This window comes from Melospiza georgiana, chromosome Z (genome assembly GCF_028018845.1).
Source record: "Melospiza georgiana isolate bMelGeo1 chromosome Z, bMelGeo1.pri, whole genome shotgun sequence".
NCBI classification, from domain to species: domain Eukaryota; kingdom Metazoa; phylum Chordata; class Aves; order Passeriformes; family Passerellidae; genus Melospiza; species Melospiza georgiana.
In genome coordinates this window covers 16,772,479-16,793,581 of record NC_080465.1, presented here as the reverse complement: position 1 = coordinate 16,793,581, position 21,103 = coordinate 16,772,479, and the positions used below count along the sequence as shown (strand labels likewise).

The window sequence follows — 21,103 nt, the reverse complement described above, 5'->3', positions numbered from 1 at the left end:
AGCAGAGGGGTGGGAGTCTCAGCCAGTAGCTTGTCGTCTTCCGTGGCAAATGCTGAGACACAGCCTCTTAAAAAGGGCAGTTTTGCTGCCCTTGCTTTAATGCTGTGTGCGAAGTTAGTGTCTCAAGAAACGTGCCGTGCAGCTGATCTGCCAGGTCTGTTGTGAATACACAGGCTCGGGGTGCTGGATTTTGCTTTCAGTTTGCAGGGTTTCTCAAGGAAAAATGATTTGTGTTAAACTTCTTGTTCCCTAGTGGAACACAGTATTTGAAATCCCTGCAAGTCTTTGCAGTCGCAGTGTGACAGTCTGACAGCTGCTGTCTCAGAGACGGACCCAGGGCTTGTTACAGAAAAATTCTTAATTGCCGGTGCAAGGACTCACACGCCCTAGAGGTACCCGCTGTTGGCTTAAAAGAGAACTGCAGTGCAAGCGCAGGCAAAGGCTCCTGGAGAGTCCTGCTTGAAGGTGATCGACCCTGCAGATCATCTGTCTTCTGGCAAGACTGCTGCCAGCCGGCATTTGAAGATGTAGAAGCCTTCTTGCTCCCATTTGATGGTCAAATCAGCCTGTTCTGGGATTGGTTGTGGACAGCTTTCATAAATAAAATATTCTGATTGAATAGCTGTATGGTGGTCTGAAGGATAAAGGTGTTTGAGGACTCTTCCCAGCCCTGCCTAAATTTCAGCAACTTTTTATATAGGCATCAGGATTGCCTCTGTTCTCCGAGATTTTTAGTTGTATTTTACACACAGATATAAATTGTATTTAATAGGAGATACTTGTAAGACAATGTTTTGGACATACCTAACTGGACAATTTATGTGCTGGTTGCACTGCAGTAGGTAGAGGAGAGCCTGTTTCCTGCTTTTCCACAGCAAAGCATGTTATTAAAGATTTGCACAAGTCTCTGAGTGGACCAGTAATTGTGACCGGTGAACAGGTTGTGCTTCCCTGCTCCATGGCACACAGAAAGGAGCATTCCGGGAACACAAAAACAACCCAAAAACCCCCAAACGTAAGAACAACAACAACAAAAACAAAAAAACAAAAAACAAAACAAAACCTAAAAAACACCCAAAAAACAAAACCAACCAAACAAAAAACAAAAACCCCAAAACAAAATAAAAACCCCCAAAAACCACCAAAACAAAATTAAAAAAAAAAAAAAAACACCAGAAGGAGGAAACTGATGTTTTTTAAACAGACAATATGCACATTCTGAAAGTGGACTGTATGGTAGAAAGAAAAGGAGCACAAGATAGAGTACAGTCAAGCAATACTGAAATCCAGAAAGTGCTAAAGAGAAAAGGAGGTGGGTGCAGAATGGCAGGATGTTGCTTGGCATCAAGCCTCTTGCAGTGATGATTTTATGCAGTTTGCTGTTGTGTTGGTGTAGTAGCTGATGCTGCTTGGAACGCATTAGCGAGTGATGTGAGACTTGGGACTGGACCAGATCACTTCAGTTTCTTTGCTGGTGTTTCTCTCCTGAAAAATATTCTTTATTAACTGCCAGCAAAGTACCTGGAATCGTTAGGCCCCTGGGGAAGGTATTTGTGTTTTGGAACAGAAACTGAGAGAAACAGAGAGGTCCTAGTGCCCTGGGAACAAGGACCACAGAGTAATTTGGAATAGCAGTGGTTTAAAAATTTTATAGGACAAACATGGTGCTCATCTTTGTTTAATATTTAGTCTTTATCACTAGTTAGGTAAACTGAGATTTCAGATGGAATTTTTTAGGCAAAACCCAATGCTATTTTCAGTCTTCTGTTTTAGGGTATTATCTCAGAGGCTTTGGCACCATTGACAGATAGATTAATGTCTTTGAGCCTCTTGTGAGCCTCTTCTGACTTAGGCAAGAACTGTCCAGATAAGATGGAGAGAGAAACCTAACATGAGTCAGCTAGAACTGGAATTTTAAGCTAAGCACTGCAGAAGTAAATTTATTTCCAGAGAAACTATACTGTGCCATTCCACTAAGGTTGTAGTGATGGGTAATTAGCATATTAGTATATTAAAGGAGAAATACTTACAGAGGACCTGCAGATACAGCTGAAGATCAATTATATGTGGTGTAACTGAGAGGTTCTTTTAAAGTCATTTGGACCAGACAAGAAAAGCAGAGGAGGTTTTGCTCCCTGTTCTTGTTACCCAGTCTTGCTGCAACACTCCCCTTTCTCTTTCGTGCTAGTTCTCATATGCAGTGGGTCTTCTTCTCTGATTTTAAAGCTTTACCTTTGAACAAAACTATGGATTTTATTTGTTTGGGTATTTTGTATAATTTTTTGTTTGTGTGGTGGGCTCAGGAAAAAGTTCAACAAGTATTAAAGCAGGACAAGGATGTGAGATTGGAAAGAGGGAAAGGGAGGAAGAAAGAATGTAAAACTGGGTCATCTGATCTTGTGAACCATCACTGTTGTTTGATTTCCCCTGGAAGGAAAACAGGGGACTTAGCCTAATCAAGTAGCTTAATGGGACCACACTTTTTAACAGCAGGGGGCTCTTTGGCCAAGAGTTTCTAAGAACTGTTTGGTCTAGGAAGTCTGTCATCACTTTTAATCTAAGACATCTGCTGCTTCTGCTGTTGAGGGCATTTGCTTACCACACCAATATAATCAAATAAAAATTTTTTTTTTTTTTGAAGATTCAACATACCCTTATGCTGACAAAAGGTGTAGGTTTTTAATCTAGAAAGAATATAGTGAATTCTGTGGATAATAGCATGTAGTATATCCAGGTGGTTGGTAATAGATGTCCATTTCTGTCTTAAAGATAACTCTCTTTCCACTGTAGAAAGCATTAGTTTTGGATCTTGGATTTTTGTTTGGGTATAGAAAAAATGAAAAAAAAAAATTATGCCACTCTAAAGTTTCAAAGCAAGTTCTAGCAGATAGAAGAATGCACCCTCTGGAGAGGGTGCTGAGCAGGTGTTTAAAGCAGCCTCATGAGCCCTCATACCAGGCACTGACTTGGGTGGCACTTCCAGTGTCCTGAAACTGGAAAGGTGTGAGGGGAGCTGATTTCTTGCCCTTTGGTTATTCATTCCTTACTTCAGCTCTTCCTCTCAGCAGAACTGCAGTTTATCTTTTCCAGCTCACAGCTGTCTGTATTTCAAAGTAATCCAACCTTTCATTGATCAGTATAATACAGTACAAATGCTAGGAGCTTTAACTTTTTCTTCTTTTAACCAGGAAAAAAAATAAAGAAGATCTTGAAATTTAGTCTCTTTTTTTTTTCTTAAACGAAATTTTAAATAGCTTTGAAATTTTTACTAGTTTTAATAATTAGTAATTATTTTCACTTTCCCATTTTAGTGTCTCCCTCCCTCCCCCCACCCCCTCTTTGTTCTTGTACCCACCGGCATGGTATTGGAGTGCTCAATGAAGATAGACATTGAAGTGGTGTCTATTCACAGATATGTTAAAGCCAATACACTAAACAAACCTCAACAAACAGACGTGGTTTTGTTTCTTTTGATCTCCAGTTACAGCAATGATAGAAAGTTACAAACAGTTTAATTTTAAGAGTTATGTGTAACAGCACTAGTCTAGAATTTTTCATGAGAATGTTCAGTGCTTAATTTTTAAGTACTCATTTAAAGAAAAAAAAGGCAATACTTAGCTATTTGACTTTAAATAGTAGAAGACCATATTCAGTTTCAGAAAATACAGTTCTTTTCACAGGAGTAGAAAGTTGCATATTGTTTCCTCAAGGAGGGTTAAGACTGAATTCCCGGTGAGAAATGTGAAAATAGTATTGATTACAGTTACTTCTTTTTTCTTCTGTAAGATACAGTTAACTGTAACTTGTGAAAGCACAGATTTTTTACAGAGAGCTAGCACGGGCAGTTCTTAAATAGCTGTGTTCCCTATAAAAGCTTAGCTGATGTCAGTTAGGTAAGCTCACCTGGATACCCCAAATTATGATCTGATGAGGTCTCTCTTCCCCTCTTTCAAAAAAGCCCAGGCAGTCTGCATTTTGGAAATGTGAGTCAAAATTGACAATGAGGAATGCATGAGTTAGTAGGCATATCTTTATTCTGTTCATTGAGGTTCCTCCCCAGAAGAGCAGATGGAGGAAGTGAATGTTTCCATGCCGTCCAGGGATGAGCTCTTTTTAGGTCAAGGTGCTGTCATTACCTAACGAAAACGTGCTGTGATTCCATGGAGAACTGATAGAATCCAGTTAGAATCCACTAGGCTGTGCAGGGTTGTTACTAGTCATAGCTGCTGAAGTCTGTGCTGACTCTTGGCTTTTTAGAGACTGGAATCTAAGTGTAGAGCAGAGCAAAGAAAGTAAAATATAAACATAGGTACATTCGTACTACCTTATGTCATCTTGCCTGATACATTATGTGTAGGGAAACCTCAAGGTCACAGCCTTCAGTTTGTCAACTTCCTTGAGTTTGGTATCCAAAATTGGTTTACATTAATTCCCCACAGTAATCACACATTAAAAGCAGCAAATTAAGGAAAAAAAATCAGAGTTAAGTGTACTTGAACATATTTTGCAGACATCAGACATCACTTCAATGTCAACATAGTTGCAAAATATTTAAATTAATAAAACAGACTGACTAATAAAGTTGGGAATGTTACATTATCTATGTGCCAAACTTGTCTTATGTTCCCATACAACCAGTTCAGAACTGAGCTCTCCTGTTGGTGATTGAAAGCAGAATTATATTCAGGAGTCTGAAGCTCATTCTTTCCTCCCTGTCTATGTAAAGAAGGAGCATATGAGAGGGGAGTGAGTGGGCCTGATTTTCCTAGCCCAGTGTCTTATTTGGATGCCTAAAATTAGGCATCCAGTTGTAAATACCCTGTTGTTGCATTCCTGGAATAAGGAATTATACCAATTCATTGCAATAGCTGCATGCAGAATCAGTTTTCCTCCCCCCCCCCCCAAGTGAGAAGGGATTTTTAAATATCTATTTCATTTGAATTAAGAAAAAGGAAGGCAACCCAAGTTACAATCCAGCAATTAAACTTCTTAGCAAAATCTCAATATTCTGAAGGTAATGGTAACAGTATATACATTTTTTGTCAAAATAATCCCTTTTTCTTCTCCAGTTCCAGAAGTCATGGACATATTTTAACTCCTTCTTACATTCAAGTTTGACATATTCAATTTGTGATGAAAATACATGAGAAATGAGATATACTTGAAGGTATATGAAATCTGAGCTGGAAAAAATCCATGTTAGAGGTCATCCAGTTTTCAAATGAGTAGGGAGTGATATAGAGACCATAGGGTATTCAAGGTGTCTTGAGTAAAGGTTAAACTGATGAAGATGATAATTTGAAGTACTGCTTGATTCTGCCTGAATGAAGGAAAGAAAGATGGAAGAGGGAGGGAAGAAATTTTTTAGTATGTGTTCATACAGTAGTTCTTTTCAGATTAATTTTTTCTGCTTATGAACTTGAAGCACATTGAATGCATACATATTTTACATAGTGTTGTGAATCAACATGTCCTGAAATTCTATGCTATAGTTATTCAATATGCTGTATAGAAATAACTGTATTGAATAACTATGCTATAGTTATTCAGTATGCTGTATATATATAGGAAGCTATATATATAAATCTGTCTATATATATAAAAATATAAATATATAGTTCATGTGTATTTATTTCATATATGTATATTTCATATCTATAAATATATCTCCATAGGCTATGGAGACAATTATATTTGAAAAATAAAGATCAAAGCTGGTAATTGACTTTTCTTGTTTGGGAGGACCTGTCATTACTTTTTGAGTTTAAAGATATCTTGGTCATCTTAAATTCTCATTTGTTTTGTAAAATAAGATCTTCATAATGCATAAGACTACAGGAAGGTCCATCTTCCTTATGCATGTCTGCATCTCGTACTTTTTTCCTGAGTGAAAGTACTGCAAATAAAAAATCTATGCAGTAATGTATGTAAATTTTTCAGGTTGTAAATCAACTGTTATTTTATGTGGAAGAACTACAAAACCTTTTTAAAATAGTGCAGAGAAACAATACAGGAGCAATATCCACTTGTATTTTTAAAGACCTACAGAAGCAATGATACCAAATGCTCTTTCATTTGAGTACTCTACATGTTTAACTTAGAGCACTGAATGTTTTTTGAAACCAAGTCCCAACTGTCAATTTGAAAGTTATTAAAATGTGGATATGAAAAACATATCAAGATGAGGGAAATTATTGTATTATTAAAAAGAAACAAAACATAGAAGATTTTACCTCTTTATGTAGTTTTTTTTTTCAAAAGACTGTCAAAAATTCTGTGACATGTTCTCAGTTCCATTTGAACTGCTTCCCAAGAACAATGGCTGTATTGCTTATCTTTTAAGAAATTGGTGATTCTTTGAAAGTACTTTTTTATGCTATATGTCGAGCTTTTTAGGATCCATGTTTGAAAACTGTTTCTTGCTTTTGATTGTTCTTCTGACAAACATGTCTCCAGTTCTTCAATTTGATGATGAATTCCATTTTGGAAGCTCTCAATCTTGCTTGTATTCCAAACATCAACAGGAAGATTTTTGCTAAATAGTTGGAAGATGTGTTGAAGAAATTCATAGATGATCCTTATGATGTTCTTCTCTGTGACCTTGATAATCTCTACAGGGAATCTGAAATCAGTTGTTTCGCTGAGACATTGCTGGGGAAAATAACCACCCATTTTCCACAGAAAGTTCATGATATGGTAGTTCACTTTGTTTCCTTGGAAAAGACAAACTGAACGTGAGATTTTGATGTACAATGCCATTATCATGCAAATTTGCAGTAAACTTCTCTGAACCATAATGGTCATGCTGATGAAGCAGTCAGCACTATTTTCCTTTCCTTTTTGCAGATCTGTAAGCTTGCAGTTTCTTGGTTGTCTTATCTTGCTTTCATGCTTCTCTTTCACATCTCTCAATTTATTTCATCTGTACAACACACTGGGTATTACTCACTGTGTGGGAGTTGCTCTTTCTAACAACTACAGTCCTGCCAAGGTTTACTGTTTATTTCAGTTTCACACGGTTGCAAAGGTTTTGCTCATTTCTGCTGTATTTAATTGAAAAATGAGTAAATCAGTCAATCCAGTGATTCACAGGATATTGGCAGATTAGCAGGTTAGAATGTGGCAAGAACATTTCATCTTCTTATATTCTTACTAGAATTGGTGATCCTGCTTGAAAAATTTTACTTTTATGCTTAAGTTGGCAAAGACAGTAAAAGATAATCACATCCCTGGCTAACAGATATGCAACCAAAGCAAGATGTAATTTTATTGATTTAAGAACAAATATCTTTTTAGTAGGATAAATTGTTTTGTTTGGGCAATGGCTTAAATTTTATTAGCAAAATAACCTTTTTGTTGACACAAGCATTGAATCACTAGGGGCACATGTTGCTATGACTATATTGGCAAAAAAAAAGAAGTATATACAACTCTTGAGACAGATGCTGTTTTCTCCAAAATCTCTGATAGTTCACTGTTCAGAGAAGCTTTGTTCTACTCCATCACTTGATGAATCAGCCTTAATTTTTAAATCCATTAAGGAAAGCATGCTTTTACCTAAAAAAAAGGAATGCCTTATATTTCAGAGTAGGAAAATTCTTGTTCTGAAGCCTCCTCCCATTGTCTCAAAGTGGGTTCTTTCACCTGGTTTGTGAGAGAGTCTGGCTCTGCTCATCCACTGAAATGCAGAAGAAAGCGTCTTTTAAATCCAAACCAGTCACATCAGTAATTGTCCACAGTTATTTGGTTTATTGCTCTTAAATCCTGTTCCTTCTGACTCTCTTGTTCCTCTGGGGTCTGGGTCACTAGTAAACAGATTTAAGCCTTCTGTGCCTTACCTTGTGAGATGTATAGAGCCTTCTGATTCAAGCATTTAACTTGCATAATAAATCTCATCCTAGAAAAGACAGCAACATTCTGGCATATAGAAACTCACGAGTGAGTTTAATGTCTCCAATTGGCTACTCTGTGAGTTGCAGGAATGGCCATAAAGCTGCCCCAAAAATCAGAAGCTGCTTCCTAAGGCTAAATCCTAAGGCTAGCTTCCCTTAGCCCTTACAGATAGTTTTTACTCAATATGTGTCTCTGCTATTTATAAAAATTTCTTTTTTTTTTTCTCTGGTCTTCCTGAAACTACAGGGTCTCCTGGGGGTTCCTTGATATGTTCCCCAATGAATGTTCCTCATTCATTGTAAAAAAATTCTCCAGCATCATAATGTTTCCATGTTTTCAGTGACCCTTACTGCCTACAAATATCACATTGATTTAGGCCAGAAGAGTGTGTGTGTGTATTTGTGCAGGGGAAGTAGGGGCCTTTCAGGCCCCAAGCCCCTTGCTTGGGGCTATCATGTTTCTTTCACCTTTGTAATGCCAGTCTCTTTTCTTTCCACAGTAACATGGTAATCAATCTAGCCTAAGTATGACCCCAGCTAGGGTAACCTAACTGTTAGGTTAACAGTTTTCAAAAGCTGAAACCAACAGATCACTTCCAATTTGACAATTATGAAATATAAGAAAGGACATGTATAAAACCTGGCAGACCCCTGCCGTTTTTTTTAAAGTTGCTGTATCCCTGCTTGCTTATTTCCCTGAGTCTGGCCAGCAAAAGGACTAAAATCCATACTTCTTATATGTTCTTTATATTGATCCATATTCTCTTCATCCATCCCCACTCCTATGTTATATGGTGGGAAAAGGAGGGAACTAACATTCACGCATCTTCTGCCTTATCCCCGCTGCAACACACGACCTTTGCCTTAGTACATGACATCAGCATATCTCCTCCCAACATATACTTTTTCTGAATACCTAGGTCTCTATACAATGTCATAAAAGCATCAGCATAAACCAAAACTTATCCCATTTACCAAGTCAGCAACAAAACACCAATTCTAAAATAAAACCACAAAAATACATTTTCCCCATTCACCAATTTATAAGCTGTCCACTACTGCTTACAGTATGTATGCATTTTGTCTTTAGTCATTGGATCTTCCCCAGCTTACTCCAGCTTTTCAAACTAAAAACCCAACAGCTACCGGGTAGAATTGTCGGACTAGTTTGCCAATACTCAATTGCCCAGTTCCATTATCCTTAGGTTCCAGACCTCTAATACAAATAATTTTGTACTCTCTGCTCCAGCTCCTTGTTGTCAGAGAAAGGAAAAGCCCTCTCTTCCATCACAGTTTTGTCTGTAACAATTTTAATGCCTAGGCATTTATTTATTTATTTCCCAGTTCTGATGTCCTGTTGATATTTACACAGTGCCCTGACCTTGTGTCAGCAAAGATAGGAGGACACCTCCTCTCTTTCACACACTATTTATGTTGTGTACAGTGATAGTCACTGTTCCAAATCTTCCTTATCCAATTTACACAGAGCTTGAAGTTTTCAACTACCAATCCCGCTGGTCAGCCCAGAACTGCTCGCACTGATCAGTTACAACAAAATGAAATTTGATACTCACCAGTCTAGAAATTCGCATCACTTTTGCCCTTGTTCAAATATCTCTGGAGTGTTTTACCTTTGAGTTGCTCACCACCTTGATGCTGGTAGAGGATTTGACGGAGTCTCCAACCAAACTGGTGCAAATTCTATTTGATCTGATTCTCCTTTGCTGGTAGCAGCAAGGTGATCCAGGCAAGGCAACGCTTTATAGTTCCCATTTGGATCACCTAGATTGTTGTCCCAAAGTGGGTTCTTTCACCTGTTAATACAAGAGGCTGATCCACACACAAAGCTCAGGTACTTGATTTATTTAGAGTTCTGCTAGAAAGGGGTGCTGGGTGACAAACCCACAAACCCAGCACACAGACTATCAAAGCTTTTTACTGTTTCTACATTTTAGCAAACAAAGACATTAATGTTCATTTGTTACAAGTTACATAATTCTGCTATTAATTAGTGTTCTGTCTTCTCTTGGTTTAATTATTCCCTTGCTTCTTTTGCTAATTAGTCTGCTCGCTCCGTCTTTCTCTTCCTTGAGTTAGTGTGTTTCTTGAGTCCATGGTTGTTATTTTCCCTTGCCAGAATTACCCTTCACCCTATTGAAGTGTTGCCTTTTTTACTTTCTTATCTTGGGAATTCTGCCAGATGACCTTGTGGCCTATAAATTCTGCATTCTTTGTGTCTGCTCTCAGTGGTGCATCATTCTCCCCCAGCTCTGCTAACCTCCTGCTAGGTCTGTGATCATTGAAGCATGACAAGCCCTAAACCTTAACAAGACTATTCTACGAGCAAGTAAATAATCTTTCTAATACCTGAATATCACTCTTGTGAATACAAGCTCTCAAGAAGACTGAATTCACTTGTGTTGGTAGGAAAATGTCCCATCTTCAGGACTACTCTAGCTGGTGTAAGGCAGAAGTTTTTCTCCGAGGGTCTGGCTGATGTACTTCTTTGACTATCAGGTCTTTGGGCCAGGCTGTAGTAGGACTGCAGGTAGGCATCACTGGATGAATTCTAAGTGTCTGAATCAATCTGAGCCTTTGATAATGACACTTCTAAGAAAGTGCCACTAAGCCCTGTGGCTTGAAATTGAAGTGCTTGGTTGGTTCCTGAATATGCATTAGCAAAGTGCCATGTTTCTATGTATCACTGACTTCCTCTAGCGCAGTACCACCTTTTGAACTCATTCCTATAATCACAATATAGGAAGTCACTGGTGGTTGAAAACAAAGACTGAATAACCATTAACATAAGCAAAAATTACGAACTATTCAGCAGGCAGATTTGCTTTTCTTCTTGTGGGAATCTTTATGGATTGCTAATTCTAATAGTGAACAAAAGTGATTTACCTTTATGTTATTCAGTCTGCATAATTACAGGAATATTTGAAAAAGAATATGGGAAATGTATAAGTTCAGAAATATTTTATGTTGTCCTGATTTCATTTGGAATAGGATTTATTTTTTTCCTAATTGCACGATGTGTTTTAGATTCAGCAGGAGGGTAGTGTAGATGAAACATTAGTGATTTGGCTGTAGCCATTAGAACTGATGTTTCCTGTGTTCTGCCAATGAACAAGTGCAGATGAAGTTGGAAGGGAGCCCAGCGAAGACAGCTGACCTGAACTGATCAAAGGGATATTCCACACCAGAGAACATCATGCCCAGTGTATTAACTGGGGGGAGTTGTACAGGAGCTGCGGATCTTTCACTGGCCAGTAGGTGATGAGCAATTGTATTGTGTATCACTTATCTTTTTTGGGTTTTATTCCTCTTTATCACTATTTTTGTGGTTGTTGTTGTTTATCATTGTGATGATGATGATGATAATATTACATTATGTGTCATTTATTAAACTGTTCTTACTTAAACCAATGTGTTTTACTTTTCTTTCAGGTTTCCCTTCCCACTGGGGAAGGGGGAGGAGTGAGTGAGTGACTGTGTGGTTCTTGGTCACCAGCTGGGGTTAAACCATGACAGATGCAAGCAGTGGAGGATTTCCACAATGAAAGAAAGTATTTTTATAAAGGAAAAATAAATCCTATTGAGGTTTGGAAGCATCTATTATAGTATGACTGAGTGAAAAATTGCTATGGATAAGCAGTTTCTTTTAGCAAACCAGTGAATGACTTCAGTAGTTACACAGTAGTATCCTAGAAATATAAGAACTCTCCCACAATTATTCTTGTTTTGATTCTGCTGATGCTAAGGCTGTAGTTATGTTGTGGTATTGTCACAAATTATCTACACACAGAGGTCTTCAGAGAAGTTAGTTTATGAATGAAATATGTGGTAGGGATGTCTTTGTGTTTGAAAGACTGAAAAGAGAATCAGGAGGACTGAGGTAGATTTAGCACATTGATTTGCCACAGATGTATTTTTAATTTTAATTTTGTGTACATGTGTATGGATTTATTGCATTAAATGGAGCATTGATTTAAGTCAAATAAGGACCAGTCCTTTCATCTACTAAAGTAACATGAGAAGCAGCTTAGTGCTGCGTAACAAAGTGGATCTGATTCACTGTTAAGTGGTTCTATTCTGTTTATACACTCTCATACCTCTTTTCCTTCCATTGTCATTTCATAAGAAACCCATGAAATATTTGATTGTTGTAGGAAAAAAAATAAAAATTCCAAGTGGAGATTAAGCAGTATGGAGTGATTGTAAATGATGAAGAGGAGAATATCCTGTGTAAGAAAGTTCAGGTCATGGTTAGGCATCAGTGACCTGTTTGCTTTGTGCAGCTTGTCTAAGGACAAGTCAGGACAATTGCTTCTCGGAGTAGCTGGAGAGGATTTGATGGAGTCTCTAATCAAACTGGTGCAAATCCTATGTGTCTACCTAATATTATGTGTCTACCTAATATTATGCATAGCCTCCCTAATTTGGGGACATCTGAGGATCCACATGGAGATTACCATCTTCTAAATCAGAACTCTTCTTTCCTGAAAACAGAGGAGGGTGATAAACACATTCTTTCCTGTAGTGCAAACCAGCCACCCTGTGACCAAGCACCTCACACTGGCTCTTTCCTTATCTCTTCCGGTACATAAGAAAATACTTTTCTTGTGGGAATGAGAAAAGTGGGTTTGAATGACTGAGTCAGAAGCTATGCATCTGCTTTACTTTTAGTGCTTCAGGATTTTGCATTTCATTGTGTTCTTGCCTCCTAAACACTTCTCTGAAGTCTGGTGGATGAACCAAGATTTGCTGAAAGAACCGTTTTTTTTGTCTAGTGAGATAGAATATGGTTGTTTGGTTTGGATTTTTTTTGGTTGCTTCTTTTTGTGGTTTGTTTTTCTCAACAACAACAACAATAATAATAATTTTAAAAATCTGTCTGTCACAGATGTCTGTGACAAATGTGAGCATAAAAATGTCTTGTAGTTATGCTTACGTAACCTGTTATGTTTCAGTGAAGGATAAAGAACTTTTGGACTGAGGATCCCATTTTGCACCAAAGCAGATGACAAAATGAACATTTTATGGCTCATATGGGAGGTGAAAACAAAATCCAGAGGATAAAGGTGAAGGTCTGGTACAGAGGACTAGGTGCCAGCTGAATGGAACTGAGATCCCATATCTGAATTCACCTAAATGAATTTGTCTATGTTCAAAGTTTCTTAGTTTTCCTGTATTTTAACTATATCTTTCTTTACAAAGTAGATATATCTAGTTAGTACATGTCTTGGGAGCATTATACAGTTTTACCCAGGCTATTTGTTAAGATTGTCTAATGGAAGCATTATGAATAGTGCAGAAAAAAGAAGAAAAAAAAAAAGGCAGAGACCTGAAAATCAGTTTTGACTTTGGGCAACGCTAAATTCTGAGAGAGATGCTACTTTAGCTACTTTAGCTTCCATATTGTCTTTGTTTCCCTCAGCATTGCCCTCTTTTCTTTCTTAAGAAGTAGTAGTGATAAACTGTTAGTTTATGTGATAAAAACTTGCCTGTGCTCCACAAGGTAGTGCAGAGAAACACTGGCAGGTGTGGAGGAGCCTTAGTAACCCTTTCCGCGGCTGCTCCCAGCCCCATCACTGGATCCTATCTCCTCAAACCCAGAGGAGCACAAGGGACAGTGGCAGGCAAAGACCCAATGTAAGGATTCTGAGGAAAGGCCCCTTCCAGCATTGTGCTGGGGCAGCCTCATCCCCATGGCATGGGAGGGAAATGCATCAATATGAGCCCGTCCTGGAGCACCTCACAGACTTCCTGGTTTTGCTGCCTAGAGGTAGAGGACACATTGCAGCATACACAGGAACACAGGACTTATGGGATGCTTAGGGGAGAAATTAAAAGCAGGAAAAGGAATGGAACTGGGTTGTTTGGGAAGGAAAAAGCAGGTGAAAATAGAGGGAGAAAAATGACTGGTCATGTTTAAACAGCAGCTGGTCAAAACTCTTCTCTGTTATGACCTGAACACCATTATGCCCTCCCAGCAAACTCCATTTCTAAATATTTTCCTGGGTGAGGGACTGTTTGACTTTCCAAAGGAATTTCCATCTGGCTGCATTGTCTGACTCTTTGGGTTAGATCTTCATGACTAATGTTCTCATCTGTTTGCAATCAATTGTAATAAACAGTTAGACTAACTGTTATTGTTCATCTGTCTGTAAGAAGGTCATCTTGGCAGCTAGTGAAAGAGTGGTTATGAAAACACTACCCAAGAAATAGGAGATACAAGGTTCCTGATGCTTTTTCACCTGTGTGAGTTAGTGCTAGTCTAGTTAAAGTTGAGGTGTTGTGTGATAAAAGAAGAAATCAAAATGCCAGATTAGATTTGCTTGGTTTTCCTGCTGAACAGTGTTTTTGTTTCTGGGAAGCGTGCATCACCTCATTTTTCCCCTAGAAAACCCTTAGGCCTGAATCACAGAATCCAATAAACATAATAGGAAAAGCTCCACTGACTTGTTTACCCACAACTGCAGAGGAAATATTTCACACTGAATGTATTTTAAGAGATCACCATCAGCCAAATTACTCCTGGGAGCAAGCCTCTAACAGGACATGAATGATTCCAAGCTTAAGGTGAAGTTTACTGCGCACAGCCAAATTGATGTGATGGCCCAAAGAGCTGGACCTTTTTCTCTCCTGTTTGGCCTCAATACTTTTTCAACTTGGAAAAATAATGTGACTGGAAAGCTAATCACCTTTCCTTTCTCTGGGCAGGAATGATGGTGATGAGAACAATCCAGAGGAGCACAGCCAGTAGGGTGAAGGAGTGGATTCTGTCTCTCTGCTCTTTTCTACCTTGGTGAGACCCCACCTAGAGCACTGCATCCATCTCTGGGGGCCTCAGCACAAGAAAGATGTGGACCTGTTGGAGCAAGTCAGGAGAAGAGCCGCTGAGTTGATCAGAGGGCTGGAGTACCTCTCTTATGAACACAAGCAGAGAAAGTTGGGGCTGTTCAGTCTAGAGTGGAGAAGGCTCTGGGGAGACCTTGTAACACCTTCCAGTACCTAGAGGGGCCTTAAAAGAAGGCTGGAGCGGGCCTTTGCACAAAAATGTGTGGTGATAGGAAAAGGGGGAGTGGCCTTAAGTTAAACGATGGCTGGTTTGGGCTAGATATTAGGAAAAAACTCTTTACTGTGAAAGTAGCACAGGTTGCCCAGAGGGGTTGTGTTAGTTTATGAAACTAACTAACTAATGTGAGTTTATGGTCTTGAACACCTCTAACTAACCCCATTGTTAGAGGCGTTCAAGACCAGGCTGGATGGGGCTCTGATGATCTAGTGAAAAGTTTCCTGTCCACAGCAAGAGGATTGGAATGGTCTGTAAGGTTTCTTCCAATCCAAGCTATTATACGATTCTATGTGCTTAGTGATTTTTCCTGTGTTGGTCAGTAGCTTGTTTTCCTCCTCATTCAGCAGCTAATTTTGTGTGCTCTTGAGGACTGAGTTTATTTTGAGGGGTTTTTTGAGGTTTGAATGGCTCTTTCAAACATCATTGAAGGGGGATGGTGGTTTGTAAGGCTATTGTTAGCAAGACAGACACTTAGGACTTTCTTGTTCTTGGAAAGTTTTGTTTCCACGAAATCAGTTTAAAAAATGTAATAGAGAGATAATTAAATGTTTTCCCCTAAAAAGTTCTTAAAAGTTAATAACTTTCATAGAGAACTAAAAAAGTCTAAGCAATTATTGCCAAGTGTCATGGCTGTGGACTTTTTGTGAAAAACTGCAAAATAAGGTGGGAACCAAGAATGTTTACATCAGCTTGGTTTGACAACAGGCATAATAACCATGCCAAATTCAGCTTATTTATTGGTTTTTTAGTTGTTGTTTCATTTGTTTGGGGCTTTTGTGTTTGGTTATTTTTCCTTTCTTGTGTACCCATCTCATTGGGTCATTTACATCTTTGTCCCGCCCCTCCCTCAAATGTTATTGTTGCAGATAAGCTTTGTTTCCCCTCGGGACCTGGTCACGTATGAAAATGGATATTACCAGCAAGTCTAAAAGCCTGCCTTGCTAATGATCTTGGCTAAAGGATGCTAAATGGTTGCAGGAACACTTCGTTCTGTAGTTGATATATTACTAAGTAACAAAGTTGTTCTGAAGGCTCTCATAAACCTTTCCAGGAATGCGTGACCAGAGAGGTTCCTGTAACAGGATGGATTCTATGTTAGGAATAGCTCATGTAGCCCCATGAAAATATCACTGCATCTGTCACATTTCCTGCTTGAAGACCCTCAGTGAATCCAGTGATATTCAGTTGATTTGCTGTGTAGATTGTGACACTAAAAGCTAGAGTAAAAACTGCTGGTACTCTTGTTTGCTACTTAGAATTTTGCAGAAGTCTGTCTGTGGAAGAACTTGCATAGAACCTAAAACTTAGGTGGGTTCCTAAGCCCTGTCTTAGTCTTTGCTGAGTAAGCACTTGGACTGTATGAGAGTATATCACTTGTGGAATTGTGCATTGGCATGAGTCTTTTGATTCTGTGACATTAGTAACTGGTCATTGGCACCCATTATTTTGAAATTGCTTAGCCACACACGACAGGCAATTGAAGAGGGTTGCATATGACAGATCAATGTTTTGGGCAGGACAAAAGCTCTGAACACAGGAACTTTTGATGTGCTGAAGCCATGAACCAGTTCACTCTAATGCTTATTTCAAAGTCTATTGTAAGGACAGCTTTGAAACCCTTGATGAATAAAGAATGTACGTGTAGATGTCAAGTTTGGGCTATCCATCAGATATTTCATTTACACTGTGAATTTATTAGATCCAAAGGACTCCATTATCCAGTGGAAATTGGGATATACATTATGTTGAGCAGGTTCAAGCTGAGTTAAACAGAGGGGCCAAATCTGTTTAAAGAATATATTTGGAGTGCAGCTTTATGAACAGATGGCCACTCCAAATGAGGCAACTGTGTTTTCCTTCCTTGATCTCTATTGGCCTGGTGTGTGGCCTTGGACAAATGGCTTGCTCTCATATTTCTTGCTTCCATCTGCTGTTCCCAAAGCACTCGAGGAGACAGTTTTTACATGATACAGTGGTTTTGATAAGAATTTTGTGGTTATATTTTACAGCAAAGAGAGCAGTCATTTGAAAACCTGATCTTTCACTATTAAAATAAAGCAGCTTTCATAATCTGATTTATTTTGTTTATTGTACTGATAAAGCTACCAAACACAACTTAATTACATTAATGACCTTTATAGAATTATAAAGAAGGAAAACTTCTCTTAGATTGTATATCTCATTATGCTTGCAGGTGTAATTTCTTATCTTCTTCATTTTTATAGTGCTTTGCATTAGAAATGTAATTAGAAATTAGAAATGACCTGGTTTCTGCAGGTCATCAAATGTGGGAGATTGCAGGGGCAGTGTGCTTCCATTGGAAGCATGGAATGAGACAATATAATGTAACATATAGTATGTAAGACATTGCTGGTATTCCATTGTAATCCCTGAACAAAATCTTGATTTCACATTACCTTTAAAAAATCTTGTCTTGCAATGAAAGTGCTTAGGTTGAAAAGCCTTCTGCTGAAGCACTTTGGAGGAAAAGGAGAGGATAAGCTGCTGGAAAACAGAATCACAGAGTATCCTGAGTTGGAAGGGATACATGAGGATTGTCAAAGTTAACTCCTGGCTGTTATCTGTAGGGTAAAACACAAGTTAATATGATTTAACTTCCTTAGTCTCTTCTTTAGTGTTTTTTATTTTCAAAATCCTTTGCAAGCAAAGAGATTTTGCATTCCTTCCTGCCTACATATTTAAGCAGCTTCTCTCTGTTTTATGAGGAGTCTGAAGGGTACAGAACTTTCTTCTGTTTGCTTCAGGCAATCTTGAGTTCTGGTGTGATCTGCTTTACAAAATACAATCACCCAAATGCAATCCCCAAGTCACATTATTTTTTAGACAGAATTGCAAAGTATTAATAATCAATCTTTTAGCAGTACAACTGGAGCACAAGCTGGGAGATGCCTGTGTAACCCAGCTCTCCCACTCAACCAAAAAGGCTTCCTGCAGAGCCTCGAGAGTCTTCAAAGTTCTCAAGGCTTTTCCATCGAGACAAGCTGCAGAATTCACATGGCACGAGGCATCAGAGTCTGCTGTGATAACCTCAGTAACTAATAACCTCTTTTCCATGAACTATATTCTGCACCATACTGTAAACTAACATGTTAACAAAACAGAACTTAGCAAATAAATAAAGGCCTGAGAGAGAGCTGTGGATCACCACTACAGCTTCTGTTTTCCAAAGTCTGTTCTCATGTTCTTATCTAGGAACCTAGTTAGGATTAAAAGATGGTGTCATAGGTTGTCCCTGGTCAATTGCCAGATACCCACCAAAGCCACCCACTCACCCCCTTCTGCAGCTGGACGGAGGAGAGAAAATTTAACAAAGGGTTCCTGAGTTGAGATAAGGACCAGGAGAGACATTACTCATCAAATAATGTCACATGCAAAACTTAACACAAAACAAAACTTAGAGGTATGCATTGAATTTATTACTACGAAAATCAGAGCAGGGAAATGAGGAGCAAAATGAGCCCTTAACAACACCTTCCCCCCCACTCCTTCCTCTTTCCAGCTGTACCTCTTACCCTGGCGGTGCAAGGAGACAGGGAATAGGGGTTATGGTCAGTTCACCACCTGAGGCTGCTCCCACTGCTCAGGGAGAGGAGTCATTATCCTGCTGCACCCTGGGGTCTCTCCCATGAGAGACAGCTCTCCATAAATGTCTCTGATGCAGCTCCATCTCATTAAAAACAGCTGCCTGTGACCTGCTGCACGTGAATCCCTCCCTTGGGCACCAGTCCCCTTCAAACTGCTGCAGTGTGGGTCACTCTTCCATGGGCTGCAGTCCATCAAGGACAGACTGCTGCAGCCTGGGGGCAGGGCCCCACCCTCCATGGGTCTCCCACAGGACCACAGTCTACCCCAGTTATCCACCTGCTCTAGCATGGGGCTCCTCCACAGGAGGCAGGTGGATCTCTGCATCCCCCTGGACCCCCATGGGCTGCAGGGGCACAGCTGCCTCACTGTGGGCTGCACCACGGCCTGCAGGGGAATCTCAGCTCCAGTGCCTGGAGCAGCTCCTGCCCCCCTTCTCCACTGACCCTGGTGTCTGCAGCATTGTTCCTCCCGCATGTTCTCACTTTGCTCTTCTCTGGTCACAATGACAACTGCACAACCTCTTTTTGTTTTTCTTTCTTCTTAAATATGTTAACACAGAGGCGTTACCACCATTTCTAATTGGCCCAGCCTTGGCCAGAGGCTCAGCTCATCTGTCTTCGGAGCCAGCTGGAGTTGGCTCTGTAAGACATGGAAGAAGTGTCCAACATCTTGTCACAAAAGCCACCCCAGAATCCCTCCCTTTCCTTCCCCACTGCCATTTCCAGAACTAGGCCATGGAACTCCAGTACAGATGGTCATAACTCAATGTCTTCTAAGACAAAATAAGGTAGGTATAAGAAGTTAATTTACACCATAGTAGAAAGGTTCACACCATAATAGGGAGTATATATGATTTATTAGATAAAGAATTTAACTTTGAGAGTCTGAATTCAACTGGTTAGACTCTTTTAATTTAAAGGCTCATGGCAACATATTTAATACAGTGAAAATAAAATGAGGTGACTGATAGCCTGTAATGGCACAAGTGGAGGCCACAAAAGATCATTTCAGGCTTGGCTCTAACTGTAATTCCCTGTATCTTACCACTATCCAATGCCTTTTCCAAGAGGAAATACTCCAGATTTATGTACTTTGCTATGAAAATAACCCACATAGCTTAGATGAAGGCTTTAGCTTTTGCCATGTTCTATTTGTGGCAGTGGCTGCTGCACTTGGTCCTGCTGGACTACTGTATTTATTTGTGCCAGAGCCAGTGGCACAAATGTTGTACATTATTGAAGCATTGGTTAGCCTGAACATACTGCTGGGCTAGTGCGCTCCAGAGGGCCAGAAGGCTTCCCTGGTTTTCATGCTTTGAGCAACTAAAACATTGAGAACTGGGCTGGGCTGGTAACCAGAAAGCCAATACATTTTTATGTCCGGGGGGTGCAGTGATGAAGCATCAGTGCTGGCTAGGTCACTTGGCTTGGGTGATCAGGCTGTGTCCACTGTGGAATTGTCTATCTGACCCTTCAAATCATACAGTCAAAATTCAATCCTATGCCTTTTCAGAATTTAGTCCTTTTTAGACCATGCCAGTCCAGAGGCATAGTTGTCTTACTTTCTATTCTTCATGAATGGTTTTCTACTGAATTAACATACTGATAGATAATTGAGAGTTCCTGGGGTTGCTTGCTAGGAACTTTGTTCAGCATTTATTTGTTGTAGTATGTATGATTGTTTATTATGCTGTGCAATTTGACATATAGTCCAGAAAAGTGGTGTTGCTGAGTTATTTTTTGTAATCATTATATTTCTAAGGCAGGGCCATTAGCTGCTCATAATATAGACTTGTTCTCAGCAATGCAGTAAATTAAGCTAATGCTACATTGTTGTGTTGTTCGTATTGCTCTTTCATTTGTAAATTGTGGCATTTAATTATGCACTAATGATTGTTTTTATGTAGCTGCAGTAATACTATCAGGCATTTGTCCTATGTTCACCACAATCTCACTGTTTTTCATTATCAAAGCTAATTTTCTCTGTAGACAGGTCAGACTACTTTTATTAGTTTAACTAGAGGAAGGGACATGCAGAATGTTTTTAAACATCTCTCAGACTCTTGAATTCCAAGATTTATTTCAAAAGTACTTCATAGAAAGCACACAAGAAATCAGATCAGGGCAAATATTTGTTTGCCCTGCAGACTACCCACTTACCTCTTACGTTCAGTAGAAAGAAGATGGTAGAATTGCCATCAGTGGACTGGTTTAGAATGGTATTATAAAAAGAAGCAACTGTGACCAATTCTGAAATGCTAAATCCTCTTTGAGAATTCTTTCTTAAAGTGTCATAGTTAGGAAGTCCTTAACATCACATTGAATCTCATGGTTGATAGGTAAAGTATTTCCAGAGTTGTTTTTTCCCTTAAACAGAAATAGGTAAAAGGGACTGTTACTATTAACATTCCACAGGGTCATCAAGTTTTCCCCTGCAACTAATGTTCCACTGCTAGCAAATACTTTTTTTCAGATCTGCAAGCATGACAGAATGTGTTATAGGTATGATAGCAGAGAAAACTGAT

At 39.2% G+C, this 21,103-nt stretch overlaps 2 protein-coding genes across 2 annotated transcripts in view; one reads left to right on the top strand and one right to left on the bottom strand.

Annotated features, from left to right (window-relative positions):
* The window catches only part of MOB3B (MOB kinase activator 3B), an 88,341-nt gene that overhangs the window by 965 nt on the left and 66,273 nt on the right, over nucleotides 1-21,103 (top strand). The window lies entirely within an intron of this gene.
* IFNK (interferon kappa) lies at nucleotides 6,238-6,804 on the bottom strand. Its single transcript, XM_058044234.1, has one exon. It carries the CDS (start codon nucleotides 6,802-6,804, stop codon nucleotides 6,238-6,240), a length of 567 nt encoding a protein of 188 aa, XP_057900217.1.

What these genes read in the sequence shown, in the direction of transcription:
- IFNK (XM_058044234.1), bottom strand. Translation starts at nt 6,804, where the DNA reads ATGACCATTATGGTTCAGAGAAGTTTACTGCAAATTTGCATGATAATG.